At 33.2% G+C, this 19,065-nt stretch overlaps 1 protein-coding gene across 1 annotated transcript in view; it reads right to left on the bottom strand.

The window, feature by feature from the left end:
* The window catches only part of LOC120325872 (cullin-9-like), a 47,387-nt gene that overhangs the window by 16,791 nt on the left and 11,531 nt on the right, over positions 1-19,065 (bottom strand). The window contains exons 14-36 of the mRNA XM_039392042.2: positions 18,596-18,801; positions 17,942-18,076; positions 16,816-16,987; positions 15,793-15,923; positions 14,910-15,052; positions 14,742-14,822; positions 13,989-14,169; positions 13,226-13,372; positions 12,608-12,717; positions 11,528-11,651; positions 10,191-10,353; positions 9,594-9,736; positions 8,825-9,082; positions 8,529-8,657; positions 7,923-8,109; positions 5,661-5,832; positions 4,712-4,913; positions 4,042-4,259; positions 3,456-3,574; positions 2,577-2,900; positions 1,476-1,760; positions 1,035-1,168; positions 302-459 (exon numbers count right to left, since the gene is read on the bottom strand). Coding sequence (XP_039247976.2) covers positions 302-459; positions 1,035-1,168; positions 1,476-1,760; positions 2,577-2,900; positions 3,456-3,574; positions 4,042-4,259; positions 4,712-4,913; positions 5,661-5,832; positions 7,923-8,109; positions 8,529-8,657; positions 8,825-9,082; positions 9,594-9,736; positions 10,191-10,353; positions 11,528-11,651; positions 12,608-12,717; positions 13,226-13,372; positions 13,989-14,169; positions 14,742-14,822; positions 14,910-15,052; positions 15,793-15,923; positions 16,816-16,987; positions 17,942-18,076; positions 18,596-18,801 — 3,922 coding nt within the window. The remainder of the gene's footprint in view (positions 1-301; positions 460-1,034; positions 1,169-1,475; positions 1,761-2,576; positions 2,901-3,455; positions 3,575-4,041; positions 4,260-4,711; positions 4,914-5,660; positions 5,833-7,922; positions 8,110-8,528; positions 8,658-8,824; positions 9,083-9,593; positions 9,737-10,190; positions 10,354-11,527; positions 11,652-12,607; positions 12,718-13,225; positions 13,373-13,988; positions 14,170-14,741; positions 14,823-14,909; positions 15,053-15,792; positions 15,924-16,815; positions 16,988-17,941; positions 18,077-18,595; positions 18,802-19,065) is intronic.

Raw genomic sequence — 19,065 nt, forward strand, 5'->3', positions numbered from 1 at the left:
ATGCATCAGTTGAAATCGTTTATTGATCATACGACCATACCTGTATAGGCATATTATATTTAAAACGCTACTCCCGTAGTATGTGTACCAAGTTAAGGTTAGGCGATAATTTTATTCCAATTATCCTTATTTTAGTTCTATTACGAGTCGGGGACTGTCTGTGTTAGCCAAGTGAATATACCCCTGCCCATAGGATTCAGTCCCTTTACACAACTTGATATAAAGTAGGCGAACAAAATTAGTTACCTCCATATTAGTACAAACACTTCTCGAGCGCCTTTAAAATAATGGAAGTACATACCAATACAAAGGTTCAAAGACACATCCCCAATCCAAGTTGTTTGATAAAAACAGGAATTGTGCAAGATGATCCAATAACTTCAAATCTTGTCGTGTTATTTGCAATGATTTGGATTTCATCATCAACTTGTGAATAGTAATGGCAACATTCCTACCGAACTGAAACAAAAAAAGATAAATGAATTAAGAAAACGAAATATAATTATATTTTCAATAGTTTCAGTATACAAAAAGGTGAATATCACTTTCACCCTCAATCATGAAAATTCCAATTCAATACCTTGATTCATTTTCAGTGTTTAGTCTTTGATAAATGAGTACTAGAGTCCAGTTTGTGTTAAGTCACTCACGCCTCCTCAACACTGACACTGACTGATTATTATTGTGGTAAATCAATGTTAGAACAACCAATATACATAAATATACCTTCATTGCTAAAGATATAATTATGGTATTACTGGGGGAAATGGTATAAGATAGGGATGTGAGAGAAATAACCTCTTGAAGAATTCAAAGCTAAAAATTTCCAAAAAATCTTTAAAAAATACATAGAACAAAATTACTATTTCAGGGCTAAAACTGATAGCCACACAGAGTTGATGAATATTGGATCTTTTTATACAGTATATCTAAACAAATGCTGAATATAAAATATATTGACGGCAAATTATTTATTTTTTTTTCTCAAACTTGAACCCACAATCACAAATAAAACTCAAATATAATGAACTTACAGCAACAGTCTGCTCAATATCAAGCGACCCAATAGCTCCATTGATTCCTCTTATAAGTGCTGTCAGAAACTGAGCATGAGTTCCAAATAGTTCAGTAGTGCATTTCCTGAGACATTCATACTCTTTTGCAAGCACTGTGAATCGAAAACATGTATTCATACAAGTTATCGTTATTTAGACGTTAAATCTAGTAATGCCAAATAAAAATTTCCAGGTAAGAGGCCGACTGACCAATACCATTAGCAGACAAAATTTCCAAAACATACATATCTTGAATTACAAGCCATTCCAATAAGCCAAACTACACCTTATTAAGATAACAATTGTTATTTAAAATTTCCCAAAATGGACACATAAAATTGAGTCTTTACAGACATTTAAATTTAAACCAGAAATAACTACGCATCAATGAAAGCAAGAACCACCAATTTTCAGACTGACCTTGCCAAAATTCCAATCCAGAATCACCAATTGTTTCCAAATTCTCACCATTATTTGCAAGGTTTAAATTTTCATTGAAAAAATTTAGCATTCTGACAGTAACCACAGAGCACCATTTTTTGGCGATTGGGGTTAAACCAGGATTCCAACTTGTGGATCCGGCAGTTGGGTCTAGCAATTCATCTGCGAACAATTCTTCAATTTCTTTGGTAGCGTTTTTCGATGCTGACGTGGCTTCGAATGTTGAAGATGTTTTGCTTCTTGATGTTCTTGCACTGTCATCATCTATAATAATAGAAGTGATAGAATATGAGGACATGATGATAGTATTGCAATTTTAATGAATTTTTCTCCATGTTAACCAAATTTGGGAATAAACTTGACCACGACTCGCAAGGTAGTTGAAACTAGATTTGAATAAATTATAGCATTCTAATGGTGACTAATTGTAATTAGTTTAAAATAAATTTTTGTTCCAATAACAAATTGCATAATTGCACTTGCAACAAATTGCATAATTGCACTTGCAACAAATTGCATAACAATTTAGAATATTATGCATAAAATTCACTTAGTCGAATAATTAGAGATGCAGTATATGTCATTTAAAATATGATGACAAATACAGATATAAAAATTATTCATGTTTAATTTCAGAATCATAATATTTGAAAAAATGTTTTAAAGAAAACTCATACTTAATGCTTTCCTATATAATATGATATGGTTACAATTTTACACAAATAGATTTGAAATAAAAGTAAAATGTATAAATTGTGAAGTATATCTTTAATTTGGTGTCTCAAAGTGTGAAAAACTCCAAAATCTTGATACTTGCATGATTGCATCTCATACAACTGAAAACAGTCCAAAACTGATCGTTGCATTTTGACTTGTTGAAGTTATGATAAAAATCAGAAAATTACCCAATATCTAATAGTATTCTATTTCAGTCATTTTGAACAACTGTTGGGCGAAAATAAGCTCAATATGATATATACGGTACTAATAAGTTATACCCAAATAACGTATAATAAGTAACTGACCCCCAACACCCCGACCCAAATTTTAGAAATTCCGACGAAAAAATATCCAACTTGCCTTTTGAAGACTTGGTCTGCATTTTCTGTTGCCATTCTTTAGCACCATTTCCTGTATTCTGCGTTCTTCTAGAATAGTTTGGACCAGTTGGGTTTAGATCAACGAGAAGTCTAGTGAGGCGACGAAGACGTGATAAAAATTCTAGACGATCCATTTGAAACAATCCAAAATCTTCATCATGTGAATTGGCCATTTCCACATATTGGTATAATAGTTGAAAAATGAGAGAGGAAGCGAAATCTTCGGAGTTTGTTGTCGATGAAAGTGAGTTGGAAGGTTTATTCTCGTCTTCTTTTGTATCAGAAATTCCAGCATCTAGGACAGCTAAATATAAGTAAGTTATAACAGTATGAAGATAAGTTATTGTTTAGATATATCAGGTTAGAGTATTGATATATCTCGTACTTTCTTACGAACTAGGACATAAAGGCTAACTTAACTCCTATGTATCTATATAAATATGGACTAACAAGAAGCTTGGAACAAGGGTGATAATAGAAAAAAAAACATGTTGAATGGGAAATAGTATTATTAGCAGATCAAAATAATTTTCATAAAAACTATTCAAAAAAATCAAGAATTTGTGAAAATATATTTTACGGAGCACAATACATTTGTTGACATGTTACAAAAAAATGAAACATGTTTATATTTAAAAAAATAAAATCATTTTAGGCAAATACATAATTCTGCATCTGTGAAATAGATTAAATCATATATTGTGAGTGATTGAGTATCAGGCAAATTATTTTAGAGAATTATTCCAATGTGCAATCTAATCTGCAATGTCAAATGAGGAGTATTGGTGATTCAGAAGTTACGCCTCCTCCCTTTACAATCCCTCAGCAAAATCAAAATATCCTATATAATGTTATCTACCTGTCACTAGAGGATTAATAACAGCATTTCTAAACGCTTGTCCTATAACAAGTGATGACTCATCATTTGGAAGAAATAGATCTGCAAATTCTTGCTCATGTTGAATAGCTTGAATTATTCTGAATCGAAAAAATATATAGTGTAAAAAAATGAAGTTCATAGATTTATGCCATAAGCGAGTTTCTCAAAAGTATGAACAACATATTATGCTTATTATTTATTCAAATATACATGCGGTCTAAAATTTCTCAATAATACATTTTGGATATTAATTGATCCACTAAACAGCAAAATGAAAATACACATTAGGGTTATTTACCATAAACATCCCTACTGTAAACTAGATGTAAAATTATTACCAATTAATATTATCAGTTAGATAAAAAAGCAAAGTTACAAGTGTTATTTGACAAAATGAAAAAATTCAAAAGCGTCAATGTATCCATATGAAAATTTCTCAAACAAATGATATTTGTATGCACTGATATGTACAAGGACAAATTCGACAAGTAATCAAATATTTCAAACAAAACTATTCATCAATTTGGCAGTAAATTGATTCGAAACTAAAATTCTATTTCCTTACTTTGAAGATAAATTCAATATTCCATGAGTCATAATTTTTTGTTTTTTCGATACGGTTTCATCAATTTCTTCTTTTTTTGTGCAAGATGAAATCCATGCACGAGCTCGTACAAAATAAGCGAGACAAGTACGAATGCATAATTGTTGACGTAAAACTGGCCAGAAGGAAGGTTTTGGTCCAACAACTTCAAGTCCGTGAATTCGAGTGTCAATCCCACCCTGAATATACAGTTTGTTATATACTGATTTTTTATTTTTTATTTCTTCATACCTAAAACTCGAACATAATGGTACAAAACTCTGCAATGGAGGTTTTCAAAGAGATTCACAAAGAGATTTGATCTGATTACCCATTATCACAAAGGTAGGCACGTAGCGTACCTTCGACAGTTGATAGGGCAGATACTTTGTTACAGGACGAAATATAAAAGCGCACCTCCCGAAGTGAAATTTAATTTTAAATTTGAAATTCAAGTATTTCACTTTGCCAAGGCTTTGATCCTTAATATAACTTTGGATTTTTGCTTGCTATAACATTTTCTGCTTTATTTTTGATTAACCGAAAAAGAAGTACAGGTTTTTGATATTCATACAAAATTGAGAACATTGTTCTGCTGAAAATTTATCTTATAGCTCAGGGCTTCTCACTCATTCACAATATAAAACCTTACCTGTTGACATCGTCGTATACAAATCCTAATCACTGGCCAATATTTCTTTTCATTTTCCAATATGACAACTCTATTATCCGTTGTTGATACAGTCATTACATTCAATTGATGTGAAATATCAGAAGGTCTAGCTCCTCCCATGACAACAAATCTTGCTGGCATGTAGCTAGAATCATCTTGTGATACATGTACTGTGAGTTTTCTGAAATGAATATAATATATCAGTTTATTGCAAGCACAATGACAAACTTTCATTTTACTAGATTCAAATTAAGGAAGTTGGTATGTAACAAATCGAATATTCGAATAGATTAGATGTTTTAAAAGTTCCGAATTTTGTGATAATTTGGATTAGCTTCATTTGAAGCAGTGGTTCTCCAACAGTGGGGAATAGACATTTTTTGAGGGGACGTGAAGCTAATTAAAAATAAAAATACTTATTAGATTTGATCTTGCCCGCCTTATTTTGGATATTTACATTTTAAAACTTTTCATTTATTTCATTATCTACATTCCTTCGAAGCATTTTTAGCATTTTTTTTTAATAAAACATACTTTCACCCTACTATCTGCTATTTGTAGCTCATAGTTAGCTAGTTATTTTTGAGGTGGGGCGCAAGACTTGACAAAGTCAAAAAGGGGACAGACTTTAAAAAGTTTGACGACCACTGGAACCAATTAAATCACTGTTTATCTGCAACTATTATGCATCTACCAAACAAAATCATTGACATATGTGTTCTTGTTTTAACAATGACCCATTTAAAAAAAAGTGATATTCCATAGTTGAAAATATACTCTTAGAATGTCTTCAGAATAGTAGATCATTAAATCTATGGGAGTTTCTTCTAACTTTCGAGCAAGTCTGTGACAACACTCTTTGAGAGAACTCACTCAAAGTCCTTTCCTTATTGAACAACGTTATTGTGTAAATTTGAGTATATTCTACCTTATCACAACTCCTTTCTTCATGAAAATATTGATCCAATGCGAGCCAGAACTTCCGTTACTTTCCCAGTAAGTTTCAGGATTTCCATCAGTAAGTTTACTACATTGTCTGGGATTGGATGAAACTTCAATCTTTTCCCAACATTTGTCTTCTTTCACATCAAAATCTGAGCCTGAAACAAAATATATTCAATATCGACTATAAAACTAGGACAAAATTATGAAGATTCCGTGGTCAAAACAAGCGATGGCTATAGTCGATAGAGCAGTGGGCATCACAAAGGTATAGGGTAGTGTGGCGATTCCGGGCTTTTCGGCTTTCTTTTCAATCCCGGGATTATTTTAAATAAAAACCGAGGATTAAGCTCTTTCAGGTCAAGGTTCACGCACCGGATACAATGCCATCCGACAAAAAAATTGGCAAAGTTTCAAAATGTTTAAAAGTCCATAAAGCCCATTACTAGGGCAGGGAATGGTTAACCGATTTCGGATGGTTAACGGTTGCGATTTATTTTAACTGTTAACTGACATCTACGGTACAAATCATCTTTATAATGTACAATTCTTTCAAAACTGATTACGCCATCGCAAATTTAGCTCATGTGGCGTTTAATTCAAAAGAATATCGCTAACTGTATTGGTAAGGACCCAATAATTGTGAAAAATAATTGAAGTACCAAGATTGCTGATTATGAAAATTTGACGATAATTAATTATGAATCAGTTTTCGGTCGAAATATGTTGTTCCAATTTTATTTCAAAATCATATATTCAATGTCAACCAATAAGTGCGTAGTTGATGCTGTTTTTCTTTATATATCTCAAAGTAGAATTTGCACATCGAACACTGAAAATTTGTCACATAAATGACATTTAATAACGAAATCGGATTTTACTAAAATACTTCCATATGTCCTAACCACGCTGTACATCTCTTGCAGCAGAGTGTTCATGAAACTATCTCGATTCGTGAATAATTTTGAGCGATACCGAGATAAGGTCACAAGAAATTGCTTTGTAACCATTGTGACGTAACCAGGTAAAATTATGAATTATTATGTGAAATGCCACGCTGCGGTTACCCGTTTAATTTTAGCCGGTTAACGATTAAAGTGTTTTCGTTGATATTCCCAGCCCTACCCATTACACATGTCGCACAGGCCCCTCACACACATAAATTCGTAGCCTCCGAAAATCCCCCTTCAGATGGACACAGAGAGTTGTGGACTGCTTTAGATTTCAAATTCAAACGCAACATGATTTTGAAAAAAACGATCAGTTTGGACACATTGTGAGTCGTCATAAAATTGTTGACTTGGCGACAAATATACTTCAAAGATTGTTCTGTACTAAAGAATCCAATAGAGAAACAATTAAAAATGCTGAATATTTGATCCAAAAAGAGAGCAGCCACGAAAAAGACACTCAAATGAAGTCGGCGCATAAGGTCATGCTTTCGTTACAAGCAGGGAGAGACTAGAAAACATGGAAAAGTTGTAAGACGCACTAAAAACAATCAAACTGATGCGTGCATTTTTAGCTCTTGGATTTTTTGCCAACAAAATCAAAAATTGTCTTAATGATGACACCCGATGCTCTCATGTTTTTCTGTAAGTTTAATATCAAATGAACACGACTAATATTTTTATGTGTTTTTTAATTCTATTAATCCCGGGATTAGATGTTGAAAAATCTGGATGTTGATCTGGTCCCGAAATAGCAACCTTAGTATGGTGTTTGGAACCCCATGCCCACCACTTTAGCCAGAGTGAAATAAATTGAGTAAGCAGTACAGAGCAAGAAAGATTTCGGCCATTTTAAAAATAGTAGCTCATCACACATCATTGGCTGCTTGTACAGTGTTTAAGTGGGGTGAATGCATAAAAACATCATGTCAAAAAATTTGAATTATTGCAGTGATATTGACGTATTTATCATAACCAAGTACCAGGTACTTCATCCATACAACATTCAATGATAGCTGGACTGTCCTAACCATACTGTTATGCATTCACTTCATTTTCTGGAATTTATGTAAAGCAAGGTCACATACACTAACTACACTTGTCCCTCAGAGTCAGGAGTATAGGAGACTCGTCTTCAAGAGGACATATTAGCGACTATTCTATGCTCCAGTGGCCACAACTATGAATATTGATCACTCAGATGTATTAGCCAGAGTTGAGTGCTCTGTGTGTTTGTGTTGCAACTTATCCAGTTCATCATTCACTACATACGAAGATTTGAGAAAATTTGATAATACCTTGGCATAGGCTCTCGAATAATCTATCAAGTAGCGGAATTCCCAAAGTATTTTGCATTCTTCTTGCATCTTCCATACAACGCAATGCAACTCCTATTGTACCACCAAGTACAACAACAAGAAGTTTAGAATGCAATGAACGATGTCGCTCATAACTTGCAAGAAATTCAATCAGTTCTGATGCTTTCTGTAATGGAGAAAATGAACATAACACAATATTATTAGAATACTGCAGCAAAATTATCATTCAGTCTAATATTCTTTGAATTGAATTCTTTAGTTGTTTGACAATATTATCATACCCATACAAACGAGACACATCTGGATTATGATAATATTCAAATTCTAGGATGAACAACTATTGGAACATTACAATTGGATACAATACAACCAGTAATCAGGCACATACTACTAAAAAGCCAAGGTCAAAGGCTTACCAGAAGATATCATTGACAAGACAATTTATTCTACCCAAAATAATTGTCAACTCTTTTATTGGACAATTATTATATCAGCAATAGCTATACAACTGACTTAAAAAAGACATGTGTAGTAATTTAATCACTAAAAAATAATTTAAATTACAAAATAATATTCATAGCATACCGGAACAGAATCATATTTTTCTACAGCTTTGGAAAGAAATTGTTTTGCATCCAATCCACACATAACGACAGCAGAATCTCGATCCACATCTGCAATTCGTTGAAGTAGAGCGACTGTCTTTGATACAATCTTAAAAACATATAAAAAATGAAAATATTTCGTCTTGACTGTTGGGTCAAATAGAATTCATCTTCATTCTTGCTATAGCAAGACATAATATGGACGCAAAGGCATAGAGCAACGAAAAGTAGTTAGTCTCGCACGATCCCAACTGATAGCTATTTATTGCATAATACCTCTTTTAATTGTGTTGTGCTAGCAGAACCCAAATTAGGTCTCAAGGTACTTGCTGAGAGAGTTTCAATCAGCTGGAGCAATGCAGATATTGCAGCAGGTCTGTGTTTTTCCTCAAGTAATTCTGCCAGAACTGAAGTTTGTCCAGAAGAAGTTGAAGGATTAGACTCGAACATGACATATTCAATCAAATTAACACATTGCGAAAGATCGTCTGCTGACATTTTTAAGTTCATGTTGGGAAAGAGAACGAATGGAAACTGGAAGACAAGGCAATTGTTAGATTTGAAATATGCAAATAAATTAAAAGTACAGTACATTGACTGTGGTGAAATTTTGAATTAAACTCCATCTCAAGAGCATGTAAAATGATAATAATAATACCCAAGAGCGTAAATGATTAAAAATTATTATTTGGAGTAAGCCCAAGGAGTGACTTGTATCCTAAGTATGAATTGTTGGTATTCAATAACTGAGAAATTCCCATAAAAAAGCAACACGAAAATTTTTGAATCTTTGTCAAACATTCACTTGAATAGATTTGAATAGACAACCATTTATTACACTTCAAACTGGGTGTATCGCCCCCTAAGGATCGAGGTAAAATCTTTTTCAACATTAAACCAAAAGATCGATCAAAATTTGGAAGATTTGAACCAGTACTGGGAAATCACCGAAAATGGAGCCAAGATTCAATCTTTTGCGCAAGAATATGCAAGAACATTGGTCTCATTAAAGGTATTGTCAAACAAAATTTTTCATTTCTCTCACCAATGTGTTGATAAGTCTGATATTCTGAGCTGATTTCAGACATTGTTCATCGTATAAAACAACACATAAATGGTTGAGTATTTTTCCCACAGTAGGAGACATCTTATTAAAATTATCAGGATCTAGCAAATTTTCCAATGCATCTGTGACAAAATGAAATGAAGATAATCAAATAGCAGTTAAGATGCGAGAAAATGAGGCTGCTGAGGAATTTGAAACTATAAATGGAACAAAGCCAGCTAATTTGGAAACTACAATCAAGACTTGTTAAACCTGTTGAAAAATATTTGAAAGTTTACATTTACACTGGATATGTTGATACAGGAGTGCTGCCGAGTTAGACCGTGACAGCGAGTGGGTCTGGAAAACGTGGGTTTCAAAAAGTCCGAAGGCCTAAAAAACGTTTCAAGCTACAAAAAATTGCTATGTGTGATACAAAAAAGAACTTTTTAAAATTTTAAATGGGGTGATGTTTGTTTTGACCCGCAGCCAACCACCCACCCCAAAGGGGTACGTCCCTGTGTTGATATTACCAATCACTATGAAAATCAACATGAACTGCATCATACCTTACCTCCAAACATAGTTCAAGCTTACCTTTGAGTTTAGTTAAATCCTCAGGATCTATTAAGTCAATCCCACCCACACAAGCTTTATTAAAGTTGAATAGACCTAAGTCAGCTGGTGGAGGAAAATATTCTTCAATTTTTGATTTCACCATGTTTATTACTTTGGCAGTTGGTGATGTTGACGGGGCAATCTAAATTAAATATAAGTTGCATATAATAAATATCAAGGCTAATTGTTCGCCTGAAGAATATGGGCTTCAACTAAGCTACTTATACTTATAAAACTAGTTTTGATAAAATTCAAAACTAATTGTATTTGAGAAATCATTCTGAATGAAGATCTGATTCAAGAGGGACTGTATTTTTAGGTGATATTTGACACTTGTAAATAACTTTTCGTGAATTGTGTTAATTTTTGTTACTAATTTCATGATCATCCCTGAATAAAGTACCGTATATGCTTTATTGCGAAATTTGATATTTCTATAGTCAGAGCACAGAAATGAACTTGTTTCCATATTCCATACCAGGGATGGCGAACCACTGATCCCGCGGGTCACAAAGTGACCCACTGCGTTTCATTCGTGACCTGCCAAGGCACGAATAGAATAAAATGAAAAATGCTGACATATCAGTGATAAAAATTGATAAAACTAGCCCTAAATTAATCTAACAATAACTAAACTATTATAATGTACCGCCTATTGGGCAGTAGGGCTAGATGCTGCTTTTCATTTTATTAGTTTCTTGCCTACAATGCCGTTAAGAAAACATTATCTTTCAGACTTTAAATAACAACCTAGAAATCTGAAATAACAATGGGGCAGTGTGAAAATGCTTTAATGTGGTTGAAAGCTGATCGAAAAATATAACACTATCAGAGTGGAATTCCCTCCGAACTCTTGGAACCGTAAAATAATTTACCGATCATCCTGAACGTTTTTGGTAATTCATATGCGTGTTTTCATACTCTAATTTCATAAAATCGAGTGCCATATAAACCCTGATAGTAGTGCTGCATAAGTAAAGCCCAAAACTACACCAACGCCAACAAAAGCATATAAGATTTGTTTCAGAAGTTTCTTATAGATGCAAACATTTATTAAAAATCTGTGACCAACTCTCTTCTATTTCGCGATAAAAATCTAAATTTTGACCCATTCATTGAGAAAGGTTCGCCATCCCTGTTCTAGATCAAGAAAAACTCCTCCAACTGCTCCAAGATCAACTTTTTGATGAGGTTTCGCTGACGAACCTTCCTGGCCTAATTAGGTAGCTTCATTAGTACAGAAAGTGAGGGACTTTGGTAGACCACGACCCTAAAATGAATAATTGAAAAAAAAAAAAATTAAAAAATCAACTTACTTGCAATGCTCTTTTTATAACAGGCATGATAAGTTGATGAGTTCTTTTCATCAATTCTTTATGATCAGTGATTAAGAAATTACAAACACATATTCCTTCATATAATGCTCCAACTTCAGTATTGCTGTAAAGGGCAAGACAATAATTTGTTAGATAGATAGTATAAATGATAGTGTTAGATATCGTGAAATGAAACCTGTAAACATTGAATATTTGAGATTAGAAACCTGCCTTATTGTTGTGTGCAGATCATCATGGCAAACTTTATAGCTTATACATAGCATTTTAGCATTACATGAAAAATTTGACACTGATTGTGAACCATTTTTCATTTAGGTTAGAGGCTAAAGTGAGTGTGAGCAAGGTTTTTAAACCGCGGGCCAAAAATTTTGCTCATCTAGTCTGGTGGGCCATGTAAGTGTGACGTAAAAAAAAGTATTTACAGTATTACAAAAGCAAAAGTGCAAAACAATAGGACTCGTGCTAAAACTAAATTTAATCACAAACTCAACAAATTCCTTGAGCTATTTTTCAGCTGAAACATCAAAATTTGGTTTTACCAAATTCGAGCGGGCCAGATTGAATTAACCAACGAGCCGGATTTGCCCCGCGGGCCGAAATTTGCCCATGTCAGTGCTTAGAGGCTCGTGAATCTGACCTAAAAATAACGCCTGGCATCAGTGTCAAATATGACAACCCAGGCACTACTCAATTGGCAAACATCTAATCGACTTTTGTTCACTTTTAATCTGTTGAAGCAGCATGGTCTCTGGTATGGTTGTCATTTCATTAAATGTTTATTTGTGTGTATCCTAGTATATTCCTGGTGTAAGTCCCATTATTTTAAAAATCAAACATAGAATACTAATCTAGCTGTGAGAAGATAATGAAAAGATTTCCATACAAATGATTTGTCCAGTTCCCAACCGTGTGCTTGGGTGGGCATTTAATGCTCCCAGACTTGCAATAAACATCTTCGATAAGTCATATATTTAAGCTTTGCTCTCTCTTATAAATACAATAATTATCTAGTATTGTTTCAATAATCATTCATTGTGAAACAAGCTAATGTGATAATACCTTTCGTTATCCGTCCATCTCACAGGGTCTTTTTTCCTTGGATTTTCCAATAATTTTTCAATTTCATCGATTACAAAGTTGAGTCCAGAGAAAAATGCAGAAAGTTCAGACTACGTAGAGAAAGAAAACGTTCAGCAAAAAATGATCTTATATTATATTTTTGTGCATTGATTGCTTTGGGCATTTGGAGAACTGAATTCTAGATTCAGGCAAATATTTGTCGTAAAATATTTGCATGCAGTTCGCTATAGTAAATCAGTACAATACCAACAGCACAATGACATGGCATGAAATAGGAAAGTCATTCTGAAATGAAGTATTCCCAACTGATAATTGCCATTCTTGCTAGTATTTTTTGATTATGATATCATGATTTCAATATCAAGTAATGTGCATTCATTTGTGTGTGAGGAGTTGCAAAAGAAAATGCATGGCCAAAGACGATGATATGAGAAATATAAAAATATAGATTCCTGCTAAAATCAATAAGGGTGAGTCTTCAACCAGATGCAAAAAAATCCTTCTATTTGCTTTGCTTTAATTACTTGCTTAAGGCTGCAATGTTTATTGAATTTTGGAATAGCATCTTTTTGAGTATATGAACTTTTAAAAATAAACCTTCTGATCGTCCTCGTCATCAGAACTAGGATCCGAAGCAGAAACAATGGAATCAACGACAGCTCGAATGATTTGTGCTTCTGAACTTCTCAATGCACTTTCAGGTGTAACATGGAATCTCACAGCTTGCGTTGCTAGACTGAGACACTGAAATAGACAAATTATAAATATTAATTTAAATTATCGGCCTCTAATATTTTAGAATAGTATTAAATACGAAATTTCAAAAACAACTAAAAATATTCAAATAGATGATACATGTCTAACAAAATATTTTTCTGTATTGGATCATTTTAATATTTTCTAATTTGAGTTGAAAGGCCGAAAATTCGAAAAAAAAGAAATTTTTGCAGTTACATTTCTTATATAATCAGTCGATTTTATTCGACATTTTCATTTAAAATTTTATTTTCGAATTATTTGCTTGTTTTTATTATCAAATATAAGTTTTAAATTTTTTTTATATATTTTTATATGCCTGCTTTTACTTCCAAAATTTGAAATTATTAAATCCAAGTTTTGATATTTGTTCAAACGATTGACTGGCGATCATTTGAATGATGCTCAAACCCTCGTGTCTAACTGTCACATGTACCCAAATAGTCGTGCCAAAACAAGGGCACACAATCCGCTCATTCCAAATTTTTTATCCTAATATACTCTAACTCAACGACCACTAACAACTCTTGACTAGTTAAATTTGTGTCTTTTTGGGTGAGTGCTTGGTTTTGCATAAAATGATCAACTTTTACCCAAATCTTACCTTTATGGCTTTTATAGTCGACTCGATGCAAGTAGGAAACCATTTAAGAATTCTTATTATTCCAACCAGACATCCAGATGTTGCCACTATCACCTCTGCTCCTCGCATTTTACTAGGGCCATGCACATGAGCTGCATTGAGAATTATGCGAACACATTCCATCCAAGCAATACATAAATCCCTAGAAAACAATTACAGGAAAAATTTTGAAAAAATATTATTAAAAGCAAGAAATTAAGTATATTTTTAATCGGCATATTCATATTAACATTGCCATCCAATAGAAGTAGCGAATGCACCTGTTAGTCAGTGAGTGATAATTTATTCTACGATGTAAGTGAAATGAACACAAAACTTATATAGACAATATACTAAATGATATTGAAAATAGCAACTCTGGGTGAGGCACATCTTGAAAAAAAAAAACCTGAATTGGTTATCGGCAACAAAGATGAGAAAACATTAAAGATATGCTTTTGATGGTGGATACAGAAAAACTATAATCCTCGTCTAACTTCTGAGTGCCAAATAGAGCTTTGTTTAATTTCTGGTTGGCCAACCAATCTGTATCAAGTATGATGTCAATTTGAGTCTTCTTCCATTTGCCACTGTATTGTTCAAGTCCTACTCTAGATGAACTTAAAAATTAGCCTGGATTGAGTGCAATCCAGGTTGTCCCAACCCTGTGTGTACGACTTATCAAAACATGAAAATAAATAATAACAACTCAAAAAAGAAAAAATAATGACTCACAAATCATCTTCTTGAGGAATAGGTTGCAACTTGAATAACACTGAATTCAATGTAGGACTTGAGAAAGGAGTTTGAAGTTCCCTGAAATTTATATTATTATTATTATTTGTATTATATTATATACCAAATATAACTTTTTATATTATAAAGTAATGATAACAATCTCACTTCATCAATATAGAATGCAATATGATAATTGCTGCAACACGTTCTTGTTTTTTAGTATCAGCATCTGGTAAATGATCCAAAACTTCATCAGATTTCGTGTCTTCTGCCAGATGATCTAACTGACCAGCGATATCACCAAACATCTGAGAATGAATATAGAAGTAAAGAATAAAGTGACATGCTGATGAATATATAAAATACCAGAGAAATTTGATTTTCACATACATTATGTTTCATTTACATTTTCATGTAGTTTTCTTTTTAATTCTAGGATTATAAATATCAAAATAACAAAGCTAGAAATCAAATTTTTATCTTCAAAAGACATTTGATCCAAAACATAAATTTGTGAGTGATAATTCAGTACAATTATCAACTAGAGCAAGGTTTCTCAATTTGGGTCACAAGGGGGCTACGGATTGGTTCCCTGGGAGCGATGAGACAAGGGCTTCCATTAGGTACCATTCGTAAACTGACTTCTATTCCTTCCTTGTTATTGAAATTGGTGCATGAAATAACAGATGGTAACATACTGGAAAGCAAAACCCTGTGTTTTGATAAAAGAGCGGGTGTTCAAGAGCAGTGTCAGGAGTGTTTAATAAGAGACTCTTTAGGAGGAAGCTATGAATCATGAAGTTCAAAAACCACTGGACTAGCGTAATTAACGAATTTCCACTCCGAAAAGCAATCATGTGAAAATTGGTTTCCATAAAGACAAGAACATACCGTAGTAAAGCCTTGAAAAGTAGCGTACCATGCTTCAGAAAAAAAAATTCAAAACAAGTAAAATGACAAGAAGTTTTCATTTTGCTGGTTGAGAAATCTCAAGTTAAAATAAAAGGTTGAAAGGGACAACTAAAACTAGGCATTTTTAACAATATACCTCTCGTAAGGTCTTGTATTTGACAAATGATTCCATAAACTTTGTTGATTCTCGACAGATAAACATCAAATAATCGTGAACTTTATCTGGTGCTTTCTTCTGTTCTGAAACTTCATCAACGGTTGTTGCATCTGGAAAGTAAAGTTATTTTATTCATTAAAGAGCAAATATTTTAGATCAGGGGTCACCAAACTAAGGCCCGCGGCCCAGATCCGACCCATGGCGAAATGGCGAATTTTTTTGCCAAGGGATGTTTCCCCGAACATCGACTTTCTTGTTTTTTTCATAACATTAGCCAATCAGCAAGATGCAATACGTGACGTAACAACAGACCTTTTCACATCTGCTCAGACACTTTTGTCAGTCGGACAGATTTTCCGTCGTGGTTTCTACTTTCAAACAATATCTCGTTTTCGTGATTTCGAATGCTATTCGTTGGTTTTTGCTCAAGATTCCGAAATTTAAGTATGAATCAAATAAGTCAATCATCATTTTGTCTTCTTAGGTGTTGTAAAAATAGCTGTGATAAAATAGGCTAAAATTCTCTACCGATACGCAGCGTTTTCCGCAATAGATGCACTTGTACATTCGAGGCGCGTGCTTTCAGCAAAACTGTTGCTATGTAGACATACGTTTCATCGTGCTAAAATAAACGTCGAACGTGCATTTCCGCGCCAATAGTACAAGTCACATGGATAGTTGTCTAGAAATATTGTATATTTGTTTTGTTATGATGTTCTTCATCTATAATTATACGATATAGAATTTCATATTCAAAACTTCAAAAATGTAGAATTTATATTGTTGAATAAATTGATTGGATTTCCCAACTTTTGGGAATTTATTGTATTGCATTGACAAAAATATTTGTCCTGCCCCTTTTCAACACAGTGATCTGGTTGTCAGACAATCGGTACTGTGAGGGATGCAAACTACTTTGTTTTTGGCCATCGTGTCCATATATTGAAGCATTGCTGTCTTGTTTTATTTCAAATTCTGTTGTGGTCAGATCAGAAATTATACCTTTTGCTGATTCGTCTTCTTCTTGGTCCTTGGATGTGGAAGCCTGGGAATGTTTTTCTGTTGATTCTTGATTTGATACTGTTTTGTCTGCGTGTAATTCATTCAATTTTTTTCTTTTGTGGCTTTTTGGTTTCAAAAATCGTGAACAAAATGTAGATTTTTTGAAGAGCATCTAATGAATGAAAAAAATGTAAGCAAGATAAGAAAAAATGGTAATTATCGCAAATGCACAGTTTTTAAAATCAAATTCGAATAGATAGCATTCTAATATTTTTGAATATTTCAACTATTAGGAAAAATCGTAATACACAATAAGCTTTTTGGACACGAAGTGTACATATGGTTTGACAGTTTAGTTATTATGATGTTGTTCTTCATCTTATTGGTATTTTTCTTGTTGTGAAAAAATTGCTTCTTTTTAATTACCGGACCAATTGATTTGAATTTTTAAAAGGTCAAAGCCCGTTTTTGTCGGTAGAAGGCTATTACTTTTATTTGTTCCTGAATTTTTTGAGAGAAATGGTATTTCATCTAAAATTCTGCAGTTTCATTTTTACTCATGGGAACACGTTTTTATGACTGGGTTATGGTAAGTCGTGCTACGCGAATGTTGGAGGTTATTTGATAGACTAGTTATGGTAAATTATTGTGAAAGGTAAAGTACTCGAAGACAGGAGTTTTCTTGTTAATCCTAATAACAACATGTTAGTAATCATCTGTAGGATATATCAAGGTTCAAACGATACATTAGTAGTATAATGCGGTTTATAGACTCTGATAAAAATGAATAGAAACATTTACCTTGGTGAGAATAAAGCAATTGAACTACTGTATTTTAAGAACCATAAGGCGGTGAAAAAATCGATAGAGCGCCTTATATGCTGCGCACCTAATGTATGAATAAAAATCCCAATTTATTGACAGTGTATCCTATAACCCGGTGTAAATTAAAGACAATAGTTATTGGACAACAATCGACCATATAGATCATTTTGCTTAATCGTCGTTGTTATTGGTCTCGTTGTGGACCTTCTTCGTGTCCATATATTTGAACACTGCTTTCTTACTTCCTTCATCATAATCTGCCAATAATTGCCTAATAATATACAAAAAAATTGAAACTTACCTCTGCATCTACATCGAAGTCAGCAATATGTCGAATCAATGATAAAACTTGATAAGCATCAAATTTGCAATATTTGAAATCGGAGACTGTAAGGTCTTCATTTTTCATGTCAATGAGAAATTCAGAATCAGAAATCTATAAAGTAGATGGTTTCATATATGTATTCATGGCATCTCAACAGATGAGAATAAAAAATATCATAAGATATCCTAGTCTATGAATAGATTAAGTCATATATTTATTTATTTCCGCTTGTAAATTGTAAATATGGGCTCAAGACTTATGGGGATGGGGGGTTATGGGCTGCCAAAAGGGAATAATACCAAAATTCTCAAAAAGTCAGAATTCTTGTGAAACTCGTTTTGTTTATGTGCCAATTATAAAAACCTGGTTCAAGTGTGATGCTATCATATCGAATGTTTATTAAACTTGGACAATTCACTGTCGAGCCTTTTTTTTTTCAGAAGTGCAAAGTTTTCAAGCCAGAAGGTAATGACAATGTATAGATTATGTGTAAGCAGTACATTTATCGCACATAATTTCAAGAACCACTTCTTCCAATAAAATCATATTAAACCTTTGGCATAAAAAATATTAACAATTAGGATAAATACGTTAGAAAGATTTCTTGAGAAAAAATTGTACACCACTAACCTCAATTATTTTTCTCACTTCCTTGAATGCTTCCACTTTTGTTTCATTTTTCAATTTTCTCAGATAAAAGAGGACTTCCCACCATTGTCTTTCTGACAGAACTTCACCTTGAGTTGAATTTTGCAAACCAAGTTTTTTCCTTTCTCCTGATGTTTTACCCAATTCCGATGAATAAGGATGGCATGATAGTTTCATGATATCTTGACCTTTATAAATAAAAAATTTTGAAAATTTTTTTAAGAAAATAAAGAATAGCTAACCTATTCAGAATTCTACATAAATTCGAACAATTTCATGAATAAAACATAACAAATGACTAGAGCTCGACCGATATATCGGCCAACCGATATATCGGGCCGATATTGTGTGTTTGCCGATATATCTGGCCGATATATATCAGCTTTAGTCGCTTTTCCACGTTCTAAAAAATGAGTCTTTTTCCCCGGGAAATATCTGCGGCCGAGCGTTTT

This window comes from Styela clava, chromosome 4, assembly GCF_964204865.1.
Source record: "Styela clava chromosome 4, kaStyClav1.hap1.2, whole genome shotgun sequence".
Taxonomy (NCBI): Eukaryota; Metazoa; Chordata; class Ascidiacea; order Stolidobranchia; family Styelidae; genus Styela; species Styela clava.